The sequence below is a fragment of the Onychostoma macrolepis genome, chromosome 21, assembly GCF_012432095.1.
Source record: "Onychostoma macrolepis isolate SWU-2019 chromosome 21, ASM1243209v1, whole genome shotgun sequence".
Taxonomy (NCBI): domain Eukaryota; kingdom Metazoa; phylum Chordata; class Actinopteri; order Cypriniformes; family Cyprinidae; genus Onychostoma; species Onychostoma macrolepis.
The window spans coordinates 13,918,924-13,941,326 of record NC_081175.1 but is presented as its reverse complement, the minus strand read 5'-3'; the positions used below and the strand labels follow the sequence as shown (position 1 = coordinate 13,941,326).

The 22,403-nt window shown below is 37.9% G+C and overlaps 3 protein-coding genes and 1 long non-coding RNA gene across 7 annotated transcripts; 1 reads left to right on the top strand and 3 right to left on the bottom strand.

Annotated features, from left to right (window-relative positions):
* Nucleotides 1–70: 70 nt before the first annotated feature.
* mrps12 (mitochondrial ribosomal protein S12) lies at nucleotides 71–1,006 on the bottom strand. The gene is made up of 3 exons (XM_058757741.1): nucleotides 853–1,006; nucleotides 685–755; nucleotides 71–593 (listed from the first exon to the last, which is right to left on the bottom strand). The coding sequence occupies exons 2-3, from the start codon at nucleotides 731–733 to the stop codon at nucleotides 211–213; spliced, it is 432 nt and encodes a 143-aa protein (XP_058613724.1). The 5' UTR covers nucleotides 734–755; nucleotides 853–1,006; the 3' UTR covers nucleotides 71–210.
* LOC131528527 (uncharacterized) lies at nucleotides 934–14,520 on the top strand. Its single transcript, XR_009267865.1, has 5 exons — nucleotides 934–1,030; nucleotides 1,804–1,874; nucleotides 2,219–2,307; nucleotides 2,513–2,593; nucleotides 14,386–14,520. It is a non-coding gene; the product is annotated as an uncharacterized LOC131528527 (long non-coding RNA).
* npas4b (neuronal PAS domain protein 4b) lies at nucleotides 3,522–8,273 on the bottom strand. Its single transcript, XM_058757726.1, has 8 exons — nucleotides 7,704–8,273; nucleotides 7,149–7,303; nucleotides 6,948–7,050; nucleotides 6,541–6,832; nucleotides 6,337–6,446; nucleotides 6,097–6,232; nucleotides 4,203–5,602; nucleotides 3,522–4,108 (listed from the first exon to the last, which is right to left on the bottom strand). Exons 1-8 carry the CDS (start codon nucleotides 7,876–7,878, stop codon nucleotides 4,083–4,085), a joined length of 2,397 nt encoding a protein of 798 aa, XP_058613709.1. The 5' UTR covers nucleotides 7,879–8,273; the 3' UTR covers nucleotides 3,522–4,082.
* On the bottom strand, nucleotides 14,019–20,957 carry LOC131528523 (EGF-containing fibulin-like extracellular matrix protein 2). 4 transcript variants are annotated; one of them, XM_058757737.1, is made up of 12 exons: nucleotides 20,783–20,957; nucleotides 19,824–19,872; nucleotides 18,560–18,804; nucleotides 18,290–18,338; nucleotides 17,254–17,466; nucleotides 17,040–17,162; nucleotides 16,737–16,853; nucleotides 16,062–16,181; nucleotides 15,858–15,977; nucleotides 15,644–15,770; nucleotides 15,329–15,524; nucleotides 14,019–14,543 (listed from the first exon to the last, which is right to left on the bottom strand). In XM_058757737.1, exons 3-12 carry the CDS (start codon nucleotides 18,647–18,649, stop codon nucleotides 14,382–14,384), a joined length of 1,317 nt encoding a protein of 438 aa, XP_058613720.1. In that variant the 5' UTR covers nucleotides 18,650–18,804; nucleotides 19,824–19,872; nucleotides 20,783–20,957; the 3' UTR covers nucleotides 14,019–14,381. The 4 variants fall into 4 exon arrangements, with proteins under 4 accessions (XP_058613720.1, XP_058613719.1, XP_058613721.1 ...); XM_058757736.1 differs by lacking the exon at nucleotides 19,824–19,872 and having other exon boundaries at nucleotides 18,560–18,848; XM_058757738.1 differs by lacking the exon at nucleotides 19,824–19,872 and having other exon boundaries at nucleotides 18,560–18,802.
* Nucleotides 20,958–22,403: the final 1,446 nt, after the last annotated feature.

Sequence of the window (22,403 nt, the reverse complement as noted above, 5' to 3'; positions counted from 1 at the left end):
AAAAGATAACATTTCTTGCAAAACAAGTAACAGAACCAGAAATACTACTTGAACATACTCTGCAAATAACACTGCAGGATCAGATCACTGTTGGATCGGAATATCTGTATGAATTAAGCTTGACCATCATTATTTACATTTCAGACCAAGTTTATTTGTTGGCATCCAAGTTATTACAGTCATATATGCAGTTATACGCAGTTCTAGTAATTACTGTTTCTTCTTCACGACATGTGCACAGTCATATTTGCCCCTGACCACAGTGATTTTGACCCCTGGTAAGTCCTGTGTTCTCCCTCCTTGTATCAGCACCACATTGTGCTCCTGGAGGTTGTGTCCTTCCCCAGGGATGTACGCGACAGCTTCTTGACCATTGGACAGACGTACTTGTGCACACTTGCGGTTGGCTGAGTTGGGTTTCTTGGGTTTCCTGATCATGGTCTTCAGAACTACTGCTTTGAGCTGTGGATGCCCATAAGTGGCACTGATTTTTGGACGAGGTGGGGGAGGTCTGCCCTTACGGTGCATTTGATTGAGAGTGGCCATGGTCCTGGAGAACACAGGTCCAGACCAGAAAGGTACAGAGTGCGACGCTGCCAAAATGACACAATGGAAAGTAGCATAATTTATTTCAGTCATTTATTTGAATAGGACATTAGTCAAAATTCTGTTGCTAAGACTTACCCTGCAAAACAGACGACAGCATTGGTTTAAGACTTCCAAGAAAAGCCATTTTAATTCATCTGTACGAACAACTGCAAAATCAAATCATAAGATGTGTATAGAGTCACTGTGAATGATAGTGAAATACACTGTGCTAGAGTAAAATTATTCCTTTTGTGTTTAATTTACCTGTATGTACGTTATGTTAAAACAAACGATTCTTAAGACGTTTCTTAAGTGCTGCCTTTAGTTTTCAGTCCAAGGAAAAAAGGACGAATTCTTCCACCCTCACTGTTATGTTACCAACATGCACGTCGCCATATTGAAAATGCATTGAACCCGAGGCATCTTCCTCGATCCTGGACCAGTGAGTAGCTCAAGACTGAACTGCTTAATACCGCCATCTAGTGAATGGGTGTGGTAATAATACAATAATACAAGCGGTGATTTTTAAGTATTTCTTATTTAAATTGCCCCAAAAAGAATACATTAGGAAATGCAATTCATACAAAAAACAATTTGAATACACCTCTTTTGTGACGAACACGTCTTAAAATATGAATTAGGAATTATTTTGATGTTTTTGTGGGGTTTGAAGAAAATATTTCTGTGGTGTAACTTACCGGAAGTTGTATCACAAGTTTTATTCAAAAATGAAAATTCTGTCATTATTTACTCACTTTCAAGTTGTTATAAACTTGTATGAGTTTCTTTCTTCTGTTGAACACAGACAAAGATATTTTGAAGAATATGGGAAAACAAACTGTTGATGGTCTGCATTTACTTCCATATAGAAAAAATATGGACTTCAATAGCGACCATCGACTGTTTAGCTACACATGTTCTTCAAAATATCTTCTTTTTTGTTCTCATAAAGGAATTCAGGTTTGAAACAAATTTTGTGTAGGCCTAAATAATAACTTTTTTTTATTTTTGGGTGAACTATCCCTTTAATGACTTAAAAGGACACTTAAGTGTGTATACTTTCATGGCTGTGTTTCCTAACACTTAAAGGTTAGTTCACCCAAAAATGAAAATTATGTCATAATATTAAGGTTGAACCACTGATGTCATATGGACTATTTTACCAATGTCCTTACTACCTTTCTGGGCCTTTAACATGTCAGCTGCTGTCTGCAGGGTTTTCATCAAAAATATCTTAATTTGTGTTCTGAAGATGAACGAAGGTCTTACGGGTTTGGAGCGTCAGGGTAAGTATTAATGCTAGAATTTTAATTTTTTGGTGAACTAACACTTTAAGCACAAAAAGTGCACTTTACTGTAAAATTATATTTAATAATGTAAAATTAAAGGTGCCCTACACGTTGTGTTGTACACATATGATTAAGCGTCCTACCTAAACATTACATTCAGTTTGCACATAACCACACACTTTTAAAGTACGTTATTTTGATAATAAATATTTTTACCTATAAGCATTCTATACAGTTTCCATTAATGACCACTGAACGTCAGCATTGAGCAGTCTTTACAGTATATTCTGACAAATCAAAAGTAAAGACACTGAACAAAGTTTCATGTTGGTGCAATGCAGGCCTTCGTGAGTGTGGAGAACTGAGGACATCGTCTCAAGCCCCGGGATGAAGATAGCTTGTCAAAATAATAGGCCTACTTATTTCAAAGGTTTGTTTTCCTGTATCTCTGCCAATATAATTTATTTGTTGAGAAAAGTGTTCTTTTGATGTTGCACTGTGGCATTAGAGCTTAAGAATAGAAATGTTTTGTACGTCTTTGAATAGTACAGACAATGTAGGTGGTTGTTTTCATCATACTTTCCAGAAAACAAGATGAGAGCATCTTAATTTTTGCATTTCTATTATGATTTAAGTGGGCACGGGCTGTTTGTGTGGACGTATCTGGAGGATGATGAAGAGTGAGAGAGCAGAGAAGGGAGAGATGAGTTAAAGAGGTAAGGGTGAGTCATAAGGAGAGAGGGTCCTAATGAATGGGACGGTATCAATGAGAAAGCACAGATGTGTGAAAGAGGGAGGATGAAAAGAAATGCAGCTGACTGATTGGAGGAGTGGGAGGAAAGCAGGATGAATAAGCACCTAAAAGTCCTTGTGCACCTTCCAAGCGCTCCCCTTTCCCTCTTTTCCTCCTCTTTTCAGTCCGGTCTATTTTTATTCCTCTTCATTGCTGAAAGCACATCATTCTCACAAGGACAGGAAGAGAAGACATGAGAGAGTTTTATTCAGATGAAACTCGTGGAGTATTTTTGGACACAGGGCGGTAAGTTGGCCCATGGTCCCATGTGGGAGGGTCAGCACTGCCCCGGACGTCGGACTCGATGGAAAGGTGCATAACTGGATAATTGACAAGCAAACAATGATTTAGGGGCACCGGAGGTGGAGATTGCGAAAGGAAGATCTCGCTTCCCCAGCAACAAGAGGAAAAAATGGAAAGGCAGGAAAGGCCATATAGGGTATTATCGTGAGCTTCCAGGTATAATGGGAAAGTGTGGGCTGACTATTCACTGTACAGCATGCGTTTGTGGACATATATGCATGTGTGTGTGTGTGTAGGAGGCTGATTGTCTCCACTGTGCCTCTGAGTCAAGAGCATACGTCAGGAAAAACAGATAGCACCTCATCATCTGCGTCAGTCGGTCCTAGGAAACCATGGAGACACACTAAAAAGGCAGTGAATGAAAGGGAACAATGGAGGGGGCAGCAACAATGAACACACACCGATGAACCTCGCTTTGATGCATTTAATTGACTCTCATATACATATTTGGAAAACAAGAGCGCATCAAATTCAAGGATATTCTTTGTGGACAAGAACATATAGTACATCGAATGCACTCTTAAAAAGAAAGGTTTTCACAGCGATGGCATAGAAGAACCATTTTGGGTTCCTCAAAGAATTTTCAGTCAACCTTTTCTTAATGTTAAGAACCTTTCATGCAATGCCAGTAACCTTTAAATTTAAGACTGTAAGCAAATCCTATATTGTTCTCCAAACAAAGGACAAAACATAAAGGAATATTTTTATTATGAAGTATTTTCTATGGTTTTCATGCACTGACACAATGAAGAGCAAATAGAAAGAGAGTATTGTAGGTAGGAATCAATCCTCTACTTGACCGTAGAACTCTACGATGGTTTAAAGATACACTTGTGATTCATAAACATATTCTTTCAGTAAAACACAGTCTTCACTATAAGTGAATACAAAGTGGCAATTGCCTTTATGTTACTTTAAGTACTTTTACCCCAAAGTGACAGTCCAATATGAATAGGATGCGTGTTCATGTGACTTCATGATATTGAAATATAAACATAAATAATCCTTTTTAACACACTTTGATTTAAATCTACCACATTGTCCCAGAAAAATAGCTTCGTAAAAGATGACAATATGCCATACTTTGTTGATTAAGTCACAGACTTATGTTAAAACATGTGATCACTGGTTCCATCTGTAGGAAAGGAGAGAGAAAAAAACACAGTTTAGATGAGAAAACTTTGAGATACTGACATGCTAAATTTGCAAAAAATGCCACCGTTTCTCACCTTGGTAGAAGATCTGTTGTCCGCCTTGATGAGGGAGTTGATACAACTCATCTTGTTGCCTCTCGGCAGGAGTCATTGGGGCGGCTGCCCCAAACACAGGTTCCATGGTGACCAGCTCCTCTAGGAGGGACTGGGCACAAGGCAGAGCAGGAGTGAGGGCAGGAAGTGCGGTGGACCCTGGGGTGGACATCATCTCCACGTCCTCGTCGGGTCTCTCGGCTTCCTGCGGCCCACCCCCGGCCATGCGATTACGGTGCGTCGACTGGACGCTACAGAGGTGGTGTACACTGTTCAGAATCGCCGCCTCCTCCTGCGCGTGGACAGGGGAGCTGCGGCTCGGGGAGCGCTGACTGTAGGACGGCTCTGATGAGTAAGGCGAGGGAGGTACGGGGGAGGTGGATAGCAGATTTGGAAGAGGGATGCCATCTACTGCTTTCTCCTCAAACATAAAGACATCAATGTGAGCCAGCGAGGAGTTAGGGCCCTCAAACGATGCGTGATGAGGGGGAGCCGATGTGTTTTGTGGGTGGCTGTGACAGAAACCTTCAGCTAAAGTGCTAATGTACTGAGCCAGGAGCGAGATCTCCATTCGCTCTCTTTCCGAATCCTCTTCCCGAGGGAAGAAACTCAAACAGGGCTTTTTGGTGGGCGAGGCCTCGGGGGTTAAAAGGCCTTCAGGGGGATTGTGGAATGGGAAATGGGGGACGTCTACGTACAGAGGTCCTCTGATCTCCGGCAGTGCCATGAGAATGCATTCGTCACTGCCTGGGCTGTCTGGAGTAAGCGGTAGCGTTTCGTAAAGGCGTTTGCGGCAGTGTTGAGTGGGGCCGATGCTTGCGGGAAGGGACGCTGAGGTTATAGACTGCCTCATTTTGACTACATTGCTATGGTCTGATTTAAATGTCTCATCACCAAACATGAAACTCCCCCCTCCGAGTCTTGGGGTGTAAGGAGGTGTGCAAATGAACTCCTCTGAGCTTTGGCGCTTAGGAGGAGGTTTAAATGGAGGAAGGGGTGGAGGGGCGACATGGGTTTGGGGAACTGCAGAAAGACTCGGGATGTTGCTTAAATGTTCAGGGGAAACAGTCATGGCTGATCTCCACATCTGGTGACCGCCATGCAGTTGCGGATGGCTCTCTTCATCCTGAGAAAAGCCCTGAAGAGGGTCGAGTGCCATGCTGGTTGGGGCAGAGGTGCTAGGGAGCTCCTCAGAGGAGCTCCGGCCAGAAGTGGTGAAGCTGAAGTCGAAGGATTGGGAGGACAGGCCACTGCTGCTGGGTGTGAAGACCTGGTCCGGGCTGGACAGGGGGTCAGAGCTCTGGCGTGCCTCCTGGTACAGGAGAGCCAGCTGGTTCTGCTCTGAATACAACTGCTGACGCACCGACCAGGCTTCAGACTCACTGAGGGAAGGGTAGAGAAAATGACAGATTGTTAATTATTTTATAAATATGTTTAAGATTTAAAAATAAATACTATTATTATAAATTACAGTATGCAAATATATTAAATATAATAAAAAATATTAAAGATATTATAAAACATCTTAAAAACATTAAATTTCAATAATAATAATACATCATTATTATTATTATATTAATAATAACAACAACAACAATAACAATACTTAATATTACCATTAAAAGTTTATTAAAAATATTAAAAATGATATATGTCACTATTATTAATATAATAATAATATCAATATTATATCTATTAATAATAATAATATTAATAATAAAATTACTAATAATAATGTTTAAAATTAAGTTTAATAAAATAAAAAATCTAATTAAGCACATTTTTATTATTTAATAATTATAATTTTACTAAAATTGTAAATATAATTGTTTTTATTTTATAGTATATTAAACTTAAAAACTGGTAGCCTTTATACCTTATAACGTAGTTGTGGCTGTTGATGGGATATTCTCCAGTCTCCAGATGAAGAACAATGTAAAGCCAGACCCATGAATGATCTGCTGCCTCTACCTGGACCACCATCTCCACCTGCTTCTCCCCACCTTCATGTACTGAAATAGGACACGATGACCAATTAATAAACCACATTTACTAGACCAGCTTTTTGATATATGGTATCAAATTTAAAAATAAATAAATAAAGTTATGTACTCACACAGGGCGCAGTGTTGTGCAGAGGCGTGAGAGAGATCACGAGGATGAATCAGACTGTACCATGAGCGAGAACGCAGAGTCTCTATGTCATAGCCAAGGTACACGCTTACACTGTCAGAGAGAGACAAACACAACAGGATTATTCTCTCACTCTCAAATACATAATCATATACCGACAAGGACATTCACAGGACTCATACTGTACCTGTCCTGAGCAGCATGGATTCTCATGTCCCGGCTGTGCTGAGACTGGAAACAGGACAGGAGGAAAGACTGCTCCGCAGGAGGGGTGGGAAGAGGATTCCTAGCTGATGAAACCTGAGGGACGCTGGACTCCAGTGGGGAGCAAAAACACACCCACACTGGATTGGAGGTCCAGTAAGAGGATGTGTGGTATGGAGGTGGCAGACAGCGTGCCCGAACCAATGTCATTTTGTTCCCTGATCCCTGTCTCCTCACAAACTTTGAAGTGCTGAAGCGGCAGCGAAAGAGCCGGTCTAAAAAAAATAAATAAAAAGAGTGACAAATTAAGGGATTATTCTTTATATCATGTTCAATACATCTCAAATGATTTATGTTAAAAGAAGGTGTCAAACTAACAGTGTAAATTACCTGTGTCAGGTGTGGTGATTGGCACAAGGTTGCCTCTCATGATGAAGTGGTCGGCTGGGTCTATTATATCATACACGCTGTCACTCTGAGCCACCAGATCCACCTGAACGAAGCCCAAATAATTATTTTTAGCTTGCACCAATTCCTAACAAAGTACTAAAAAGTTAGATGAACTATTTATTTTTACAATTTGCCTCTTACCATGGAATGGCCAAGGTGCTCTGCAACATTGTCCGATAGATACAGGAGTTTTCCTTCACTCGTAAGCACTAGGAGAAACCCTGGTAGTGTGTGCAGCAGATCCGAGAGTTCTGGCAAAGACAGGATGCTCCCGCTCACATCATGACCTGCAGCCACTGATCAAGACAAAACATGTAAATCTCAAAATAAAGATCTGTATGTACATAGAACAAATTCTTAATCTCAAGCGATAGAAAGTAATCTAAAGCAACATCCACACAAATAGCTCAAAATCAGCACCATAGACAGAGACCAGCAACTTTCAGAACTCTGGACAGAGGCAGAGATTCCTTAGATATGACATATCTGCTCTATGCTTGTAAAAACAAAACAAACAAAAAAAAGGATTTTGATTGTTCTTTAGAAAACCATGTAATGGTCAATAACTTTCTAACCTTTCAAGAATCTAAAAGCAAATACACTGATCTGAATACTTTATATTTGAATGGCAACTCAAGAACTCCATTCAAAATCTCTCAGCTATAATTTTCAAAAGTTATTTTAAGTTAACCCTACCTTGAGAGAAAAAGACGGACTTTCTTGTGTAAATGCAGGCTAGGGACATGATGTGAAGGTAGGAAAGACGAGCTTTGTCGGCATCGGAGATGGGCAGGAGATCTTTCAAGTTGCGAATTTCTTCGTTGATTTGATCCCTCCGAGCCTTTGATGCTCCTTTAGTGGACCGGTACATTTTGTCGAGTCCAAAGAATCGTTGGAACGGACGAACAATCTGGGTTAAAAACTGCCTGCTGTTAGAGCTATTCAGCCATCATTTGGAGCAGACGCCACTTCTTGTAAGTTTCGGATAGTATCTTTAAAAAAGAACTACTCAGTAATTGAGAAAAACATTTTTTCTTTGCCCATATATCCTCTGTCGTCTCTTAAGTTGTACTGTTGGTATGCTATGGATCTCTCTCTCGCTTTCGCGTGAAGCTTCTGATGGCAACATTGCCTCCAGATCCTTTATATAGAGGCGCCTGAAGAAATGTTGGGAGGGGGCGTGCATAAACGGATTGAATCTGATCTCCAAGTATCTCTGCATTTTGCTGCTGTGATAGTGACGTAGGATAAATATGGGATCCCTTTCAACGGGCAAAGCCAGATTTGGACAAATCTAGACGAAGGCAGTGGTCCAAACTCTCCACCCTGTTGCGCGCTCAGAGCAGGTGCATCTGGCCGCGAGCTGCTGTAACAGAATTTTGCTGCTAAATGCTGTTATCTGGGGACGGGATTAGGAGTAAGAATTTATATCTCATGTCAATGAGTTTCAGTAATATGCTAATTGAAAACTGTAGATGCGCCTGTGGTTATTGCTTCAAAGCAATTAGTAGGAGGTTGATAGCTCACAATCAACAATTACATCATGCCACCCATGCAATGAAAATAGAAAACAAACAATAACCACGATTAAGAAAATAAGTGTTTTATCCCACGACTGCCCCCACACGGAACATGATCGTTGAAATATAATTTTACAGCAAACCGCGGTTAAACCAAGCGACGGAACACTAATATAGGCTTTGGTGGGTCATTCTATCAAACAGATTTACAGTTTGATAAGGTGATTTGAAAACGATTACTTGTATGATTATAAGAGAAAAATAATTGGTTAATACAATGTAAATATTATATGTTGTAATATAATTTTAAGTTTAAATAAGCTATAGCCTAGTTAGGCTATTGTTATATTAAAAATAGCCTACTATTAATTTTTAAGGTCACGTTCGATTTTTGTTTAGATATTTTTTAAAAATAGCATTTTTTAAATATCATTTGTTTGCTACAGAAAATGATGGTAACAGGGTTGACATTGTAAGATCGCCCCCTACTGACATGATAAACATATCAAAACAAAGTTTTTCGAATACTTAACGTGACAAAATTGTATAATACAATTAATTTTATAAATAATAAGACAGATACATTTTTTATTAAATTTGAAATTTGTATAGAATGCTATATTAGCCTGCTAGATTTTATTTTATTTTTTAAATACCTTTAATAAACAGGCCACAAAATGTAGGCTAAGTCATGCATATGGTTAAGCATTTCAAGCAGAGTTGATATTATTAATAGGAGTATTAGCCTACTGATAATTAACAAATGAAAAATATATTATATTATGAATTTAAAACTCTTGAGAAAATCATTTCGCATTTGAAAATTCAATATAACTCATATTCAGTGTTTCTATTTCCTTTCTCGTTTTTCTTAGTAAACTTACATGTGAATAACGAAACAAAACAGAAAATAGTTTTCACTAGAGAGAGAGAGAGAGAGAGGAAAGAGAAGATAAGGAGAAATCAGTGAACGAACAGTTTGAAGGACACTTGTCTGGTTTTATAGTTCCTTTTTCTTTATGTTCATGTTTATTTTAAAACCAGAAGAAATCAAGGTCCTCACTCTTCTACTTTAAAGAACAGGGATAAACTGTTGCTTGGCAACATGTCTTTCAAAATACCTGAGCAGGACAAGACTGAGGATGGTAATGGTCATCATCTGAAGCTCGAACTCAACAAACTTAGTTTATCTAAAGTAACATGTATTAAAAGTCACGTGCCATGTCATGATTCATATCGCTTGTAAACAATATATTGTGATAAAGTGGGATCTTACAGTATCTGCTGAGCCCTTTATGGCCAAATTATTCTGTCTATTTTCATCCCTATGTGCTTTGATCATTCATGATCATGACCTACCTCATTGATTCATAACAAGAATGCATTTTACTGTAGTTAAGAGCTTTAGTTCCATACACTTCTAAAAATAAAGGCTTTTTTTTTGGCATCCAAAGATTTCATTAAGAACATCCATGAAACCTTTCAATCACATTAAATTCGTAAATAAGGTTCTTTAGATATTTAAAATGTTCTTCATGCTACGAAGTAAAAATTATATATATATCACTCAAAAATAAAAAATTGCTGAAAATCCTCTGCAGTGAATGGGTGCCGTCAGAATGAGAGTCCAACCAGCTGATAAAAACATAACAATAATCCACAAGTAATCCACATGACTCCAGTCCATCAGTTAATATCTTGTGATGTGAAAAGCTATTTCTTCATTTGTAAACAGTGCTTAATCTGTGCATATTTCTCTCTTGACTCAGACGAGACACTACTTTTTCACTACAGAAAGCAATATTATGGACAGAGGAACGCAAAGGTTTGAAGTTAAAAACATTTTGAATTTCTTATGTCTTTCTTGTGGAATATTTAAATGTTTTTATTTGTTCTTATATCAGAACTCTGATTCTGACGGCACCCATTCACTGCAGAGGATCCATTGGTGAGCAAGTGATGCTAAGTTTCTCCAAATCTGTTCTGATAAAGAAACAAACTCATCTACGTCTTGGAGGACATTTTCAGCAAATCAAAAATTTGTCTTAAAATTTTTTAAGAACTGCTCACTGAAAAATGATTTGGGGAACCAAAGATGGTTCTTTATGGCTTCTTTATTTGTATAGAAATGCATGCATACATTTTTTTTGTGTTTACAAAAGTTTTAAACATCGAACAGCGATCGTACGTGAGCTATGTTCTCGCCTACACATCTCCCTCCTCCCTCTCCTACGGTTGATGAAGCCTGTTCAAACTGCAACCTTGTAACTGTGCTTGCTTTTTTCTTTCTTCCTTAGTCGCTCAGGCTATTTTTAACACCCAGCAACAGTGCTCATTTATTTCAAACCGCTTTCAGTTTTCTATAAGATTCTAAATATACTGCTCAAGGACAGACAGATCCATATGTGTTCGATGGACTTCTGTAACTTTTAAACAACATTAATTGAGAATACTATGGGGCATCAGATGCCTGCTTGTATTTTGGTTCTGGCATCCATCCATCACCTCCAGAGGTGATGTGTCAGTTTTTTGTCCTGAGGTTAAATAAGTGTGACTCACACTTCCTGTTTGTAATATTTCACATCCTATGTGGTATCTGACTGCCATTATCTGCATCAATACTGTCTTTTTCCCCTCTTTTTTTTATGTCCAGCCTGTGCAATTATGGCTATTACTGATCAAATAACAAAATCTTTTAGCCTTTGAACTATAATGGACGTAAATAGGAGGCTGGATGATAGGACTGTTGGACAGCCACAGCATTTGACGTCGCTCAGAACATATGCCATCAGTATTGATGAAAAGTTTTGCTGGATGATGTGGACCTGGCCCTTGGGAGACAGATCTCTGCAGAGAGGGAACTGTCACCCTAACCCTTGAGCTCCCACTGGACTTTTTTGTTTATTACGTGGGTGGCACAGCCATCTGGTGAAATCAGAAAGATGGGGGATGGGATTTCTTGGAGAAGATGTGTAATGCTCATAATCTGTTCACATGGACGTCTTTTAATATGCATTGAACTTTGGTCATTTTCAAAGAATCGAAAGAACACTTGTGTAATTATCTCACATTGAATCCACGAAGAAATAGCAGCTTTCCAGGAAAAATCTCAAGGTCTTCTTGGCTTATGTTGTGTATGGCACAAAAAAATCCATCCTAATTTGGACTCCATATTCAGGACAATATGTTGCCACAGAATGTGATCAATGCTGAATTTTGGTAACGAAATGCACAATGTGTTTCACTTGCAGTATCCCTGTCTTCATATCTTTTCTTTTCTTTTCTATTCTTTTTCTTTTTTTGTAATTTAGAGGTTTATACTAGAAGCTGATACTTGACCATCTCTGTATCTCTGCACCCATGGCAACGGAGCTGCAGTATCTTAGTAACAAAATTTGCGCATTGCAAGAGATGTGAAATGATGGTTGTTCTCAAGCACACCACCAATTTGAACCCAACAGAAGTTGTTGCAACATTTAACATACATCAATTAAGTGACATTTATTAATATCCTAAAACCAAAAGTAAAGGGAAATCTTCCTATATGTTTAAAAAGTCACACATTTTGGCAATGTAACAAGCTTCTTTGAGACGAAAACTAACTCACCTTGTCATTGCTTTCACACCTTTAGAGCACATTAAATTACTTGGAAGGTCACGTTGCATGATTCTTTCTGGTTTGAAGAAACATTTTTCACCTTGTCATCTTGGAAACCTTATCTGTGTGGGATGGAAATGAGTTCAAATTACCAACAAAATTGAGGGGAAAGGTAATATTTCGAATTTCACGACAAGGCTGTACATGCATTGTTTCAGTCATTCATGGTGATCAGAGAATAATATGTTTTAATGGCCTGATTGTGACGTGTATTTGAGGGGGTGGACAGGAAAATTACTCTCCTTATAACCCACTGTAACATTACTCTTCGAAACCACAAAAATAGCTCCAAAGCCCCCATTTCCCTCTCCGTTAATAAAAACAACTAACCTTGTTTATTTTTAGAGAAAATGCAGCTATTTATAAGCAGGCATATGAACATTTAAATGTTAACCTAACATACATTAATTGGATTAGCGGTCATAGCCACAACAAAACAGATTAAAAACTGCATATACTGAATGAATAGTTCACACAAAAATGAAAATTCTGTCATCATATACTCAAACCTGTATACACATCCTACTTCTGCCGAACACAATAGAAGATATTTGAAAGAATGTTGATGATAAAAAGAGTTTCTCTTTCCATTGACGTCCACTGGGAACAAAAGCTGTTTTAGTTACCAACATTCTTCAAAATAACTTATTTTGTGTTCCACAGGCCTTCGAAGTCTTAGAAAACCGAAGAATGTAAAATATTACAGCATTATCTGCTATGATTGCCACTGAGCTCAGCTACTCCTATCACACCTACATCCATCTGCTGCACTGCCCACAAGCCCTCTGTGCCAGCACTGACCATCAATGAGCTCATCATTTCCCTGCTGGAGCTACACTAGGCTAAATTCACACTTGTCATTTGACAATACACTGCATGCCGTTATAATTAACACACAGATCCTTTCGCACACATAGCAGTAATAAATCAGACGCTGACTCAAACAGAACTTCCTACTCGTTTTGTTCCAAAACAAGTGTGAGATGACCAGTCCATTGATGAAATTATGTTAATGAATGGCCTGCAAAAACATAAACCTTTTTGGAACACGCTAATTAGCATTTAAAGGTATCGGTTTTCATATTGTAGTCTGTTACTTTTTACTCACTTTTTACTCATTAACTTGTCCTGTCTTTACTTTTTGTCAATGAATATGGTGAATCTGTATCTTGTAGTAAATACATAGGATTTCCAAAATGAAAAATGATTGTACAGTAGCTCTAACAGCTAAAAATAAAATGTGACATTTTGCTAACTTTGGACCTTAAACGTGACTTAATTATGGTTCTTTCAGCTAATAGCAAAAAAGGTAAAACTCAGCATGTGTGCTCCAGTGTTACACTGTCACCATGTGGAGACACCCGAATAATACATTTCATTTATGCTTATCATAAACGCTCACAATCAACAGAAACTTTAACCAAATTATTAGCATGTACATAAAATGGGATATTTTCAGCATACAGACAAGAAAGATCATAAAAAACAAATGTGTGAAAATATTTTTTTTTATTTTTAAATGTATTCCTTTTACAATGTAATTTTTTACTTTAACAATGTAATTCAGCAAAAAAAAAAAAAAAATAATGATTTAATTTTGGAGTCTAATTGAGTAAATACAAGCAGAAGAATTGAATTCAATAAGCATTAGTAAAAATACAACAATTTATGTAAAATTGGTTTTGCAAAATATTTACAATGAAATTTGTTCTCTTCATGTTTCATTCAAGGGTTATCCAGAAACCTGGATTTTTCTTTAGTTTGTTAGTGTTTTCTGAGATAACACTAGATAAACGTAATTACAAAAGTTCTTTGGAATGTGTATTGTATGTAGGTTAGATAATTCTTTTTTTTTTTTTTTTTTTGTTAGCTGGTACTAATAACTAATTATATCTTTCTGAAATATCTGCAGCAGATATATGTGTGTTTGTGTGTGTGCTTGTATGCTGCATGTATGTGTGAGAATGACAAAGTGAGAGGAATGAATGTTCAGATGCTTTAGCACTTCCCAGAATAGGCCTGCAGTCACCGGCCAAAGTCAGCCACAAAAAAAAGATGATTTCACATCATTAAGTGGTGAATTGTGTAACCGTGTTGCCAAATTTCAACACATAAAAGCAGAAATAGACTGAATTTTAAAAAAAATCTTCTGTAATACAGTATTTTTCCAACGTTTGTCTCTCCATCTCTCTCTCCTCAGAAAGCATGAGGCCCAACATAAATGGAGAGACGCAGAACAGAGCTGGTCTGGTAGTTCATGAGAGGATTTACAGACACCATCTCCAGATCGAGGACGTACTCCTTCGGTCCCGTTACTGCTCTGGCCAACACCAACATGGAACTGATGTTGTTGATTTGCTAGGACCAAGAAAGGACAAAAATAAATGAGTCCACAAGTAGGAGAAGCTGAGATTTTTCATTTAAACTCGGACTGAAAGTTTTGGGATTTTCAAAGCTTAAAAGTAAGCTTCAAACAAAGAATTGAACACGTTAAAGATGATAAAAATATTTAAGATTCTGCACTTTAAATAACTAACCAATATGTGATCAAGTATTAAAAATAAAATAAAATACTGTTTAAAGGTTTGGGGCCATTATGTCTTTGTTGTTTTTTTTTAATACATTTTTTTTTTTCAGCAAAGATGCATTAAATTGATTAAAATTGACAAAAGATATATATAATATTGCTAAATTTTTCTATTTCAAAAAAATGTTGTTCTTTTCATCAAATTTCACAGAATTTTCCACTTCATTTTCATACAATTATTAAGCAGCACAGCTGTTTTCAACATTGATAATAATGAGAAATGTTTCTTGAGCACCAAATCAGCATATTACAATGATTTCTGAAGGATCATGTGACACTGAAGACTGGAGTAATGATGCTGAAAATTCAGCTTTGCCATCACAGGAATAAATGACATTTTAAAATACATTAAAAACACAATATTACTGTTTTTAATGTATTTTGATCAAAGCCTAAGAAACTTCTTTCAAAAACATGAGCCACATGAACCCAAATGAATGATAGTGTAATATAATAAAAAGGGAATGCAAAACAGAACCATTTTCACTCGATCACACATTATGTAACCTAAGTTATGAAACAGATGTTTAAAGGGTGTTGTGTGTCTCTGACTAACCCGTATGTAGAATTCTTCATTTTCGTCTCCAGAACGAATGCGGAAGGAGTTGTAGGCTCCAGGATAGACGCTGGTGGCCTGGATCTGGAAGATGTCGGAGGGAACGGAGCGTTCGGAGGTGATGCTCATGTATCGATGCACAATGGAGAAGGGCAGGTCACGACACTCTGGCTTCACCGCCGGACATATACAACGACTGGACAGAAAGAAAGTGAGACAAGGAAAAAGGGAAAGGGGTGTTAAATACTGAAAAGTGTCAAAATATGATTTTGACTCAATTATAATTTGCCTTTAAACCAATAGAAAATGGCTCACTTCTCTGAGACCTGGATGTAGGGGTCCTGGCAGCGGTTGGAGTTGACACACTGATGTCCACCATGGATGTTCACACAGATCTGTCCCTCCCCACACTGATGAGCGCCTGTCTCACACTCATTCACATCTACACACAGAATTGTTATGACAAACTGAAACCAAGTAAAATGTGATTATAAGAGTCGAGTTTAAAAAAAGGATTTTGTTTCAATACCTTGGCAGAGTCGTGTTCCAACTAGCTCGTAACCTTCTGGACAAGCACAGGAGAATCTTCCAGGCTCGTTCACACACTGAAACTGGCAAAGGAAACTGGAATAGCTGCACTCATCAATATCTGGGAGGAGAGAAAGAAAACCAATTACATTCAGCACATCGTCAATTGGTCAAAAACTTTTAGGGTAATGACTTATGCACTAACCATTGCATGAGTAGCCATCGGGTCCCAGGTCATAGCCTTGATCACATCGACACAGGAACGTACCGTAACTGTTGTAACACCTTTGCTGACAAGGTGCTCCCATCTCACACTCATTTACATCTGATAACAAAGAAGAAAGATTTTAGAAGCTTATGTACTGAAAAAAAAAAAAATCTGAATAGACAGCATTAAAGCAATAGTTCACCCAAAAATAATAATAGAACAATTACATATACAGTGCTCTGGGAAGGTTAGTTCATTATGGTGATATGGTACTTTATTGCTGATTTTCAAAGCACCATGACTGTATCATAAAACAGTACATATGACTTGTGTGCTACTGTATATTCCAAAATATTCTGAAGTTATACAACTGTTTGGTTAGAGGAAAAAAAATAATTAAAATACACCTTAAAATAAAATGTAACCTGCTATCATATAGAGCACAAATCACATGAACCTCTTTCTATGCTCATTTTATGCTACTTTTCTGTTATTTTTGGAGTTCAAGTGACCCTATCTCCTTTCATTCTCTATAGAATAAAGAAAATGGTTTTGAAAAAAATGACAGAGTTTTTTAGTTTGAGTTTTGATTAACTTGTCAAACTACTGTAATTATATTAGCATGTAAGCAAATTTTGGCTGCTGGAAAATGTATGTTGTTTAAGGACTTACCAACACAGGATCTGTTGTTTCCCGCCAGCTGGAAGCCAGGCTCACATTCACAAGAGAAAGATCCTGGCACGTTCACACAGCGATGCTGACAGTATCTGTACCTGCACTCGTCGATATCTAACAGATGAGAGGAGATACTTACTATAGACTGCAGAACAGAAGCTTAATCTTATGCTAAATTAAATTGACCAAGTTGATTCTTCACTGCAAAATAAATCTTGAATTGTACTCTGCGAAAGTTGCAATTAAGGATGCATCCATATATTAAAGACAGATGTTAAGAAACATAATTTCTTCTCTTACCCACACACTCTATGCCAATCTTGCTGTAGCCATCAGGGCACTGACAGGTGTAGGTGCCCACAGTGTTGATGCATTCCTGGCTGGGCTGACAGTCATGCATGTCCAATTCACACTCATCGATGTCTGTCCAAAACATGAGGAAGAGCTTCAGGATATCAAACAATCTAAAACCACATGAATAGGCTTTGCCTGCATTTGGCCTTAAATAACTCACCCACACAGGTATCTCCTTGGGCCCTGTAGCCTACGGGACAGGGGTTAAAGGCCTCATTACTCTCCACAGGCACACTGGGCTCTGATTGGCTGGAGGGCTCAGGTGCGGTGATCACGGAGGCGGAGCGAGGAAGGCACAAGTAACCACCATAGTGATTAAAGCATTTCATCTCTCCCTGACAAGCCTGCTGGATAGTCTCACACTCGTTTACATCTAAGTAAAACAGAGAACAGAATTTAGGTTTACAAGTAATTTGAATGTCCTTGTTATTCTAATTTTTATTAAATACTAGACATACGAAACAATTACGCTGTACATACTGTTTAAAAACAACACAAGAATAAACTGAAAAAAAAAAAGACCGCGGTTCAGTTTTTTTTTTTTTTCTTTCAATTGTGACCCTGGACCACAAAACCAGTCTTAAGTCGTTAAATTTTGTACGTCCACGCAACATTATTAACCAATCAAAACACATTTGATGAGACAATGAAGCTGGATTTGGACCAATCAGATTTCAAAATAGGTGGAGTTACCACAAGCTGCAGAAAAAGGGGCCAATCAACCAACAACATTATTTCTTGGTTAGGACAAAAACTCAAATTAAATTTAATTTATTGCTTGTTGCTCATTTAATTTTTTATTGCGTTGTGCTTGGCTTAGGATGTGCTGTATATCTAGAATATTAAACTGGGACAGAAAGTATTTTAACATCGAAAAAACATGTCATTATTTATATAAACTACTTAATTTAGCCATTAGCCATTTATATGAAGCAGGATTTTAGACCAATAAGACTTGACAGTGGGCGGGGCTACCCTGCTCAGCTTTATATCAACAGCTTCTTTCAATCGTCTGCGCTTAATGTTGCGTTTACTCAGGACACAGTGTATTTTAACATTCAGAGATGCAGCCAGACACAGGGGCAAGACAGAGGGATGTGCATGTGACATTTAACCAACAAGATAATTAGAGGAGAAATGCATCACTTTCTCATCATCTCTCTCTCTCTTTCTCTGGCACATGACCTTCCACCCACCTCGACAGAGTTGAGTCTGCACGTCCCACTCATAGCCATCTGTACACTCCTGGCAGAGAAAACACACTTTATTATGTAGCAGTCACACTCAAACACTTTTATTGACAGGAACATGACTTCTAATGCAAACTGATGTCTGATAGTATACAATACCACACTATATATATACTGAGTTACGTAGGAAGGCAGATAAACATGTACATGTTCAAGCATGAAGGAAGACTGAAGAGGAAGACAGAAGAACAGGGAGAAATTGTCACAATTACTTACTGTGTAAGAGTCACGTTCAGCAGGAGACTGACAGATTGTAGCAGGAAGAACAACCAGACCCACGCAAAGTAGCACATATGTGGCCTTCATAGTTACAAGGTACAGGACATTCACCCTGCTACACACACAGCTGGACGGATGAACAAATGTATAGTTGTCGTTAAGACGCTCTCTCACACCAAAGAGGCCCAATAAGAGCGAGAACAGACGTGTAAAGGGGGTCTGTTCAGTTCCTGTCGTCTCCTCTAGGAAAATAAGGAGAGGGCAGACAAACAGGTGGGGGTGAGACCTTGTAAAAAAAGAACAACAAAGGTAATTGCAAATAAACGTGTTAACAGGAATAGTATACAGCATAAACATTTGGAAGCAGTAAAAGTGATCTGTTGAAAAGGACCACCTCCATATGTTTTGTTTTGGATACTGGTGTGCTGGTGTCCACGTTTGGATTGTTAACTAGCTGTACAATTTACACGTACAATAAAGTTTAGTTTTTTATAGCATTCGGAATTATTATGGTTAACTAAATCTAAAACCACAAAAAAAAAAAAAAATTCTCGTTACTTGAAATAAAACTTTATCTGAAATAAAATAAAAAATATATACTTTTCTTGAAGCTTTTAATTTAACTATTTTATTTAATTTAACTTGATGTACTAAAATAACTAAAACAATGATTAATAAAAATTATATAGATGTGTTAAAAAAAACACTAATAAAATTACTAAAACTTTAAATTCAAATAAAAACTGAAAATATAAAAATAAAAACTAATTCAAAATATAAATAAAAACTATATATCTTGTAGATACTAAAGACTGATATAGGTAAATGTTAAATTCTTAATTCATGCTCGATAATAATTCATTAATGTTAATTTATACAACTTGAAAAATTGAAATGTATTAGCATATGTAAAAAATAAACATTAATTTAGATCAAAATTAAGAATGCTGTGAATATACTGAATACTGTGTGATGCATCAACTAATTTTAACCAATTGCAAGTGTTTACAATAGCATTGTCCACCAGCTAGACCAGCACAAACCTGCATGAACCACTCTTTTTATCAGAGTGAGATTAGGCATACATTAACATGGCTGTAATTCTTCAACAAATATTGCTCCATGGCATATATGATCAGTGCTAAATGCGAGTTTGGGGTTTTGTACAGTGATTTTGATCTTGCTAACTAGGCATTTCTTAGAAACAAGGCAAGTTGGTGCATATAATCAGCTATTGCATGACGGATTTTCCATTCCTCACATTCAGTGATCTGGAGATAGTCATCCACACCTTCATCTCATCCTGACTACTGTACGATAAAAAAAATAATAATAGTTTAATTAACTGGTTTTAGTCAAGTCATAAACAATATACTAGTTAACATCACATCACATACTTTACACCAACAGAACTGATTATGGGTTCTCTTTGAGATAATAAATATCTCTTTGAGATAATTGCAGGTTACCACTTTTTACAATGTACCACATGGGACTTTATACTGTCCAAAATGCTGCTGCTAGAAAAGTATTTCACCTGTCCTGGCCTCTTTTACCATAGTAAAGAATTTATTTCAAGGCCTCGTTATTTTTTATAGCTGTAAAACAAATCATAGACCTCCTCATAACATCTACTTCTGCCTACACTCACATTTCTAGATTAAAGATGATCTTTATCTGTAGCTTTGAGAGTTTGCTTTTAACGGTTAAATGCATTATACCATTTTAACTGCTCTTGTACGTCACTTATTTTTATGTGTCCTATATAAAAATATACATTTTGACTTTACATTGATTTCTATGGACTTGTTCTACTGTTTGTTCTGGAACAGCAGAATTGGCCTGCCCTGCCTAAGAGGCAGAAACATGGCCAGTGTCTGAACTCCACAGGATATGAATTCCATGCTCTCAGATCCGTCCAAAAACAAGCCACCAGCCTTGTCTGTAATCATTAACTACAACCGTTTCCAATTCAAACTAAAGGTTTCTGTCACATCTAAGCATGATAGCAAAGCATTGAATAATTTCTGTCACTCGTTTCATTGTTACAAGGCAACAATGAGCATAACGTCCTGGAAAGATAAATTTCTCATACATGCTTTATCAAATGCCTTTCTCTCCAAGCATGCTTGAATAATCTCACTTGTATTATGTACTGTGATGCTCAATTTTACAAACTGCAAGTGCACAGGAGTCAAATACAGATGGTTTGAAACTCACTTTCTTAAGTCTGTCCAGCAGAAGTTGTCTCGTTCTTCTGTCTCTATTGATTTCTCTCTCCCTCTTCGTTTAGTGGACTGTTTTTAGAGCTCTGTGACAAAAGACAGGACCTGAGCAGTGATAGCTAGCGTATTACGAATGTGAGGAAAGGTGCAATGCTATAGAAAAAAGCTTAGGACGTCCCACTTCTTTCCCTCCACCCACTCCTGAACAGCCCCTGCATCTCAGCCACCCTTCACCCTCCACCCTCCTGCCTTGTTTTTCCTCCAGGCCTCAAAGATTCAAATTCCTTGTTTCCAGACCAAATCCCAAATCCATCACTCGGGGGGGAAAAAAATGGCAAACCAATCCATCTGGGTTATATTAGGCAAATCCTGTGCAATTCGTTGGTCTTAATTACTTCCCATTTTTAATACACTTTGGCTTATTAACTTTCATCCTGGTGGAGCTCACTTGTGTCTGACACTGCTGGATATTTTCTGGGGGATGTCGAAAAGGAATGCAGACACAAATTAACAGGGTAAAAAAAGGAGGCAAGGCCTCCCGATTTAACTGTAAAACACTAACCGGTGCCAGGAACATCATGCGTCTTCATTACACAAAGGTTTGAGCACCATTAAGACAATGGCTTTGATGGAAACAACAGAGGTAGCCTACTTTCAGAAACAGCAGGAGTGCCAGGGAAAGTTCCCATGAGGACTCTTCTGCAGAAATTCTGAGGAATTTTCCATGACCATTTGTAGGGGGTGACAGCTGTCCTAGGTCTGGCCTTTTATAAGGTAGTAAAAGTGTCTCCTCATCCATTCACTTCAGAGCTGACCAGCCAACTGTAGCCCCCTGCTGCTGACCCACACCCGCTGGGCACACAAACAGGTAGCTACTTCACTGTGGGAAAACACTGATCACATGCACACTTTGAGATAATTGCCCTCCTCAACACTCTTTAAAATAAAGGTTCCAAAAGGGGGTTTTCACTGGCATAGATAGACTTGCAATGGCATAGATAGAAGAACCATTGTTGGGTTCCCCAAAGTACCTTTCAGTGAACAGTTCTTAAAGGAATAGTTCAGTCAAAAATGAAAATTTACTCCCTTTCAGGCAATCTTCATCGGAACAGATTTGGAGAACTTTAGCATTACATCAATTGCTCACCAATGGACCTTCTGCAGTGAATGGGTGTCGTCAGAATGAAAGTACAAACATCTAATAAAAGCATCACAATAATCCACAAGTTATCCACATAACTCCAGTCCATCAATTCAGGTCTTGTAAAGCAAAAAAAAAAAAAAAGTTTTTAAAGCTGCAGTCCGTAACTTTTTGGGGGGTAAAAATTATCCGAAATCAATATTTGAGCAAGTGCATAACCAGCCAGTGTTCAAAACTATCGCCTTACTTTAGCCTGATCCACAACTGTTAGGTTATAATAATGTTTTCTAATTTGAGTGGTACGCCATTACGTCACGTCTGTAAACAAAGAAGTTGTCCCGGCTACTAAGCTATCGCATGTGAGGATCCTGCAGGTGACTGATCGTTTATAGCCTTTTCTCACAGCAGAATAATTAAATGTATCATTTTGATGGCGGATTGTAATTCAGAAAGGATTATGTGTTTATGAAACACA

Excerpts from the sequence above, each read along its gene's own strand:
- mrps12 (XM_058757741.1), bottom strand. The coding sequence starts at position 733 with ATGGCTTTTCTTGGAAGTCTTAAACCAATGCTGTCGTCTGTTTTGCAG. Across the intron at positions 594-684 it reads GCTGTCGTCTGTTTTGCAGG|CGTCGCACTCTGTACCTTTC; the intron begins GTAAGTCTTAGC and ends TCATTTTGGCAG.
- npas4b (XM_058757726.1), bottom strand. The coding sequence starts at position 7,878 with ATGTACCGGTCCACTAAAGGAGCATCAAAGGCTCGGAGGGATCAAATC. Across the intron at positions 6,447-6,540 it reads ATCCATGCTGCTCAGGACAG|TGTAAGCGTGTACCTTGGCT; the intron begins GTACAGTATGAG and ends TCTCTCTGACAG. Across the intron at positions 6,233-6,336 it reads TGCACAACACTGCGCCCTGT|TACATGAAGGTGGGGAGAAG; the intron begins GTGAGTACATAA and ends GTCCTATTTCAG.
- LOC131528523 (XM_058757735.1), bottom strand. The coding sequence starts at position 18,919 with ATGTTTATGCTGTATACTATTCCTGTTAACACGTTTATTTGCAATTAC. Across the intron at positions 17,163-17,253 it reads CCAAGGAGATACCTGTGTGG|ACATCGATGAGTGTGAATTG; the intron begins GTGAGTTATTTA and ends TGTTTTGGACAG. Across the intron at positions 16,854-17,039 it reads GATTGGCATAGAGTGTGTGG|ATATCGACGAGTGCAGGTAC; the intron begins GTAAGAGAAGAA and ends CTCATCTGTTAG.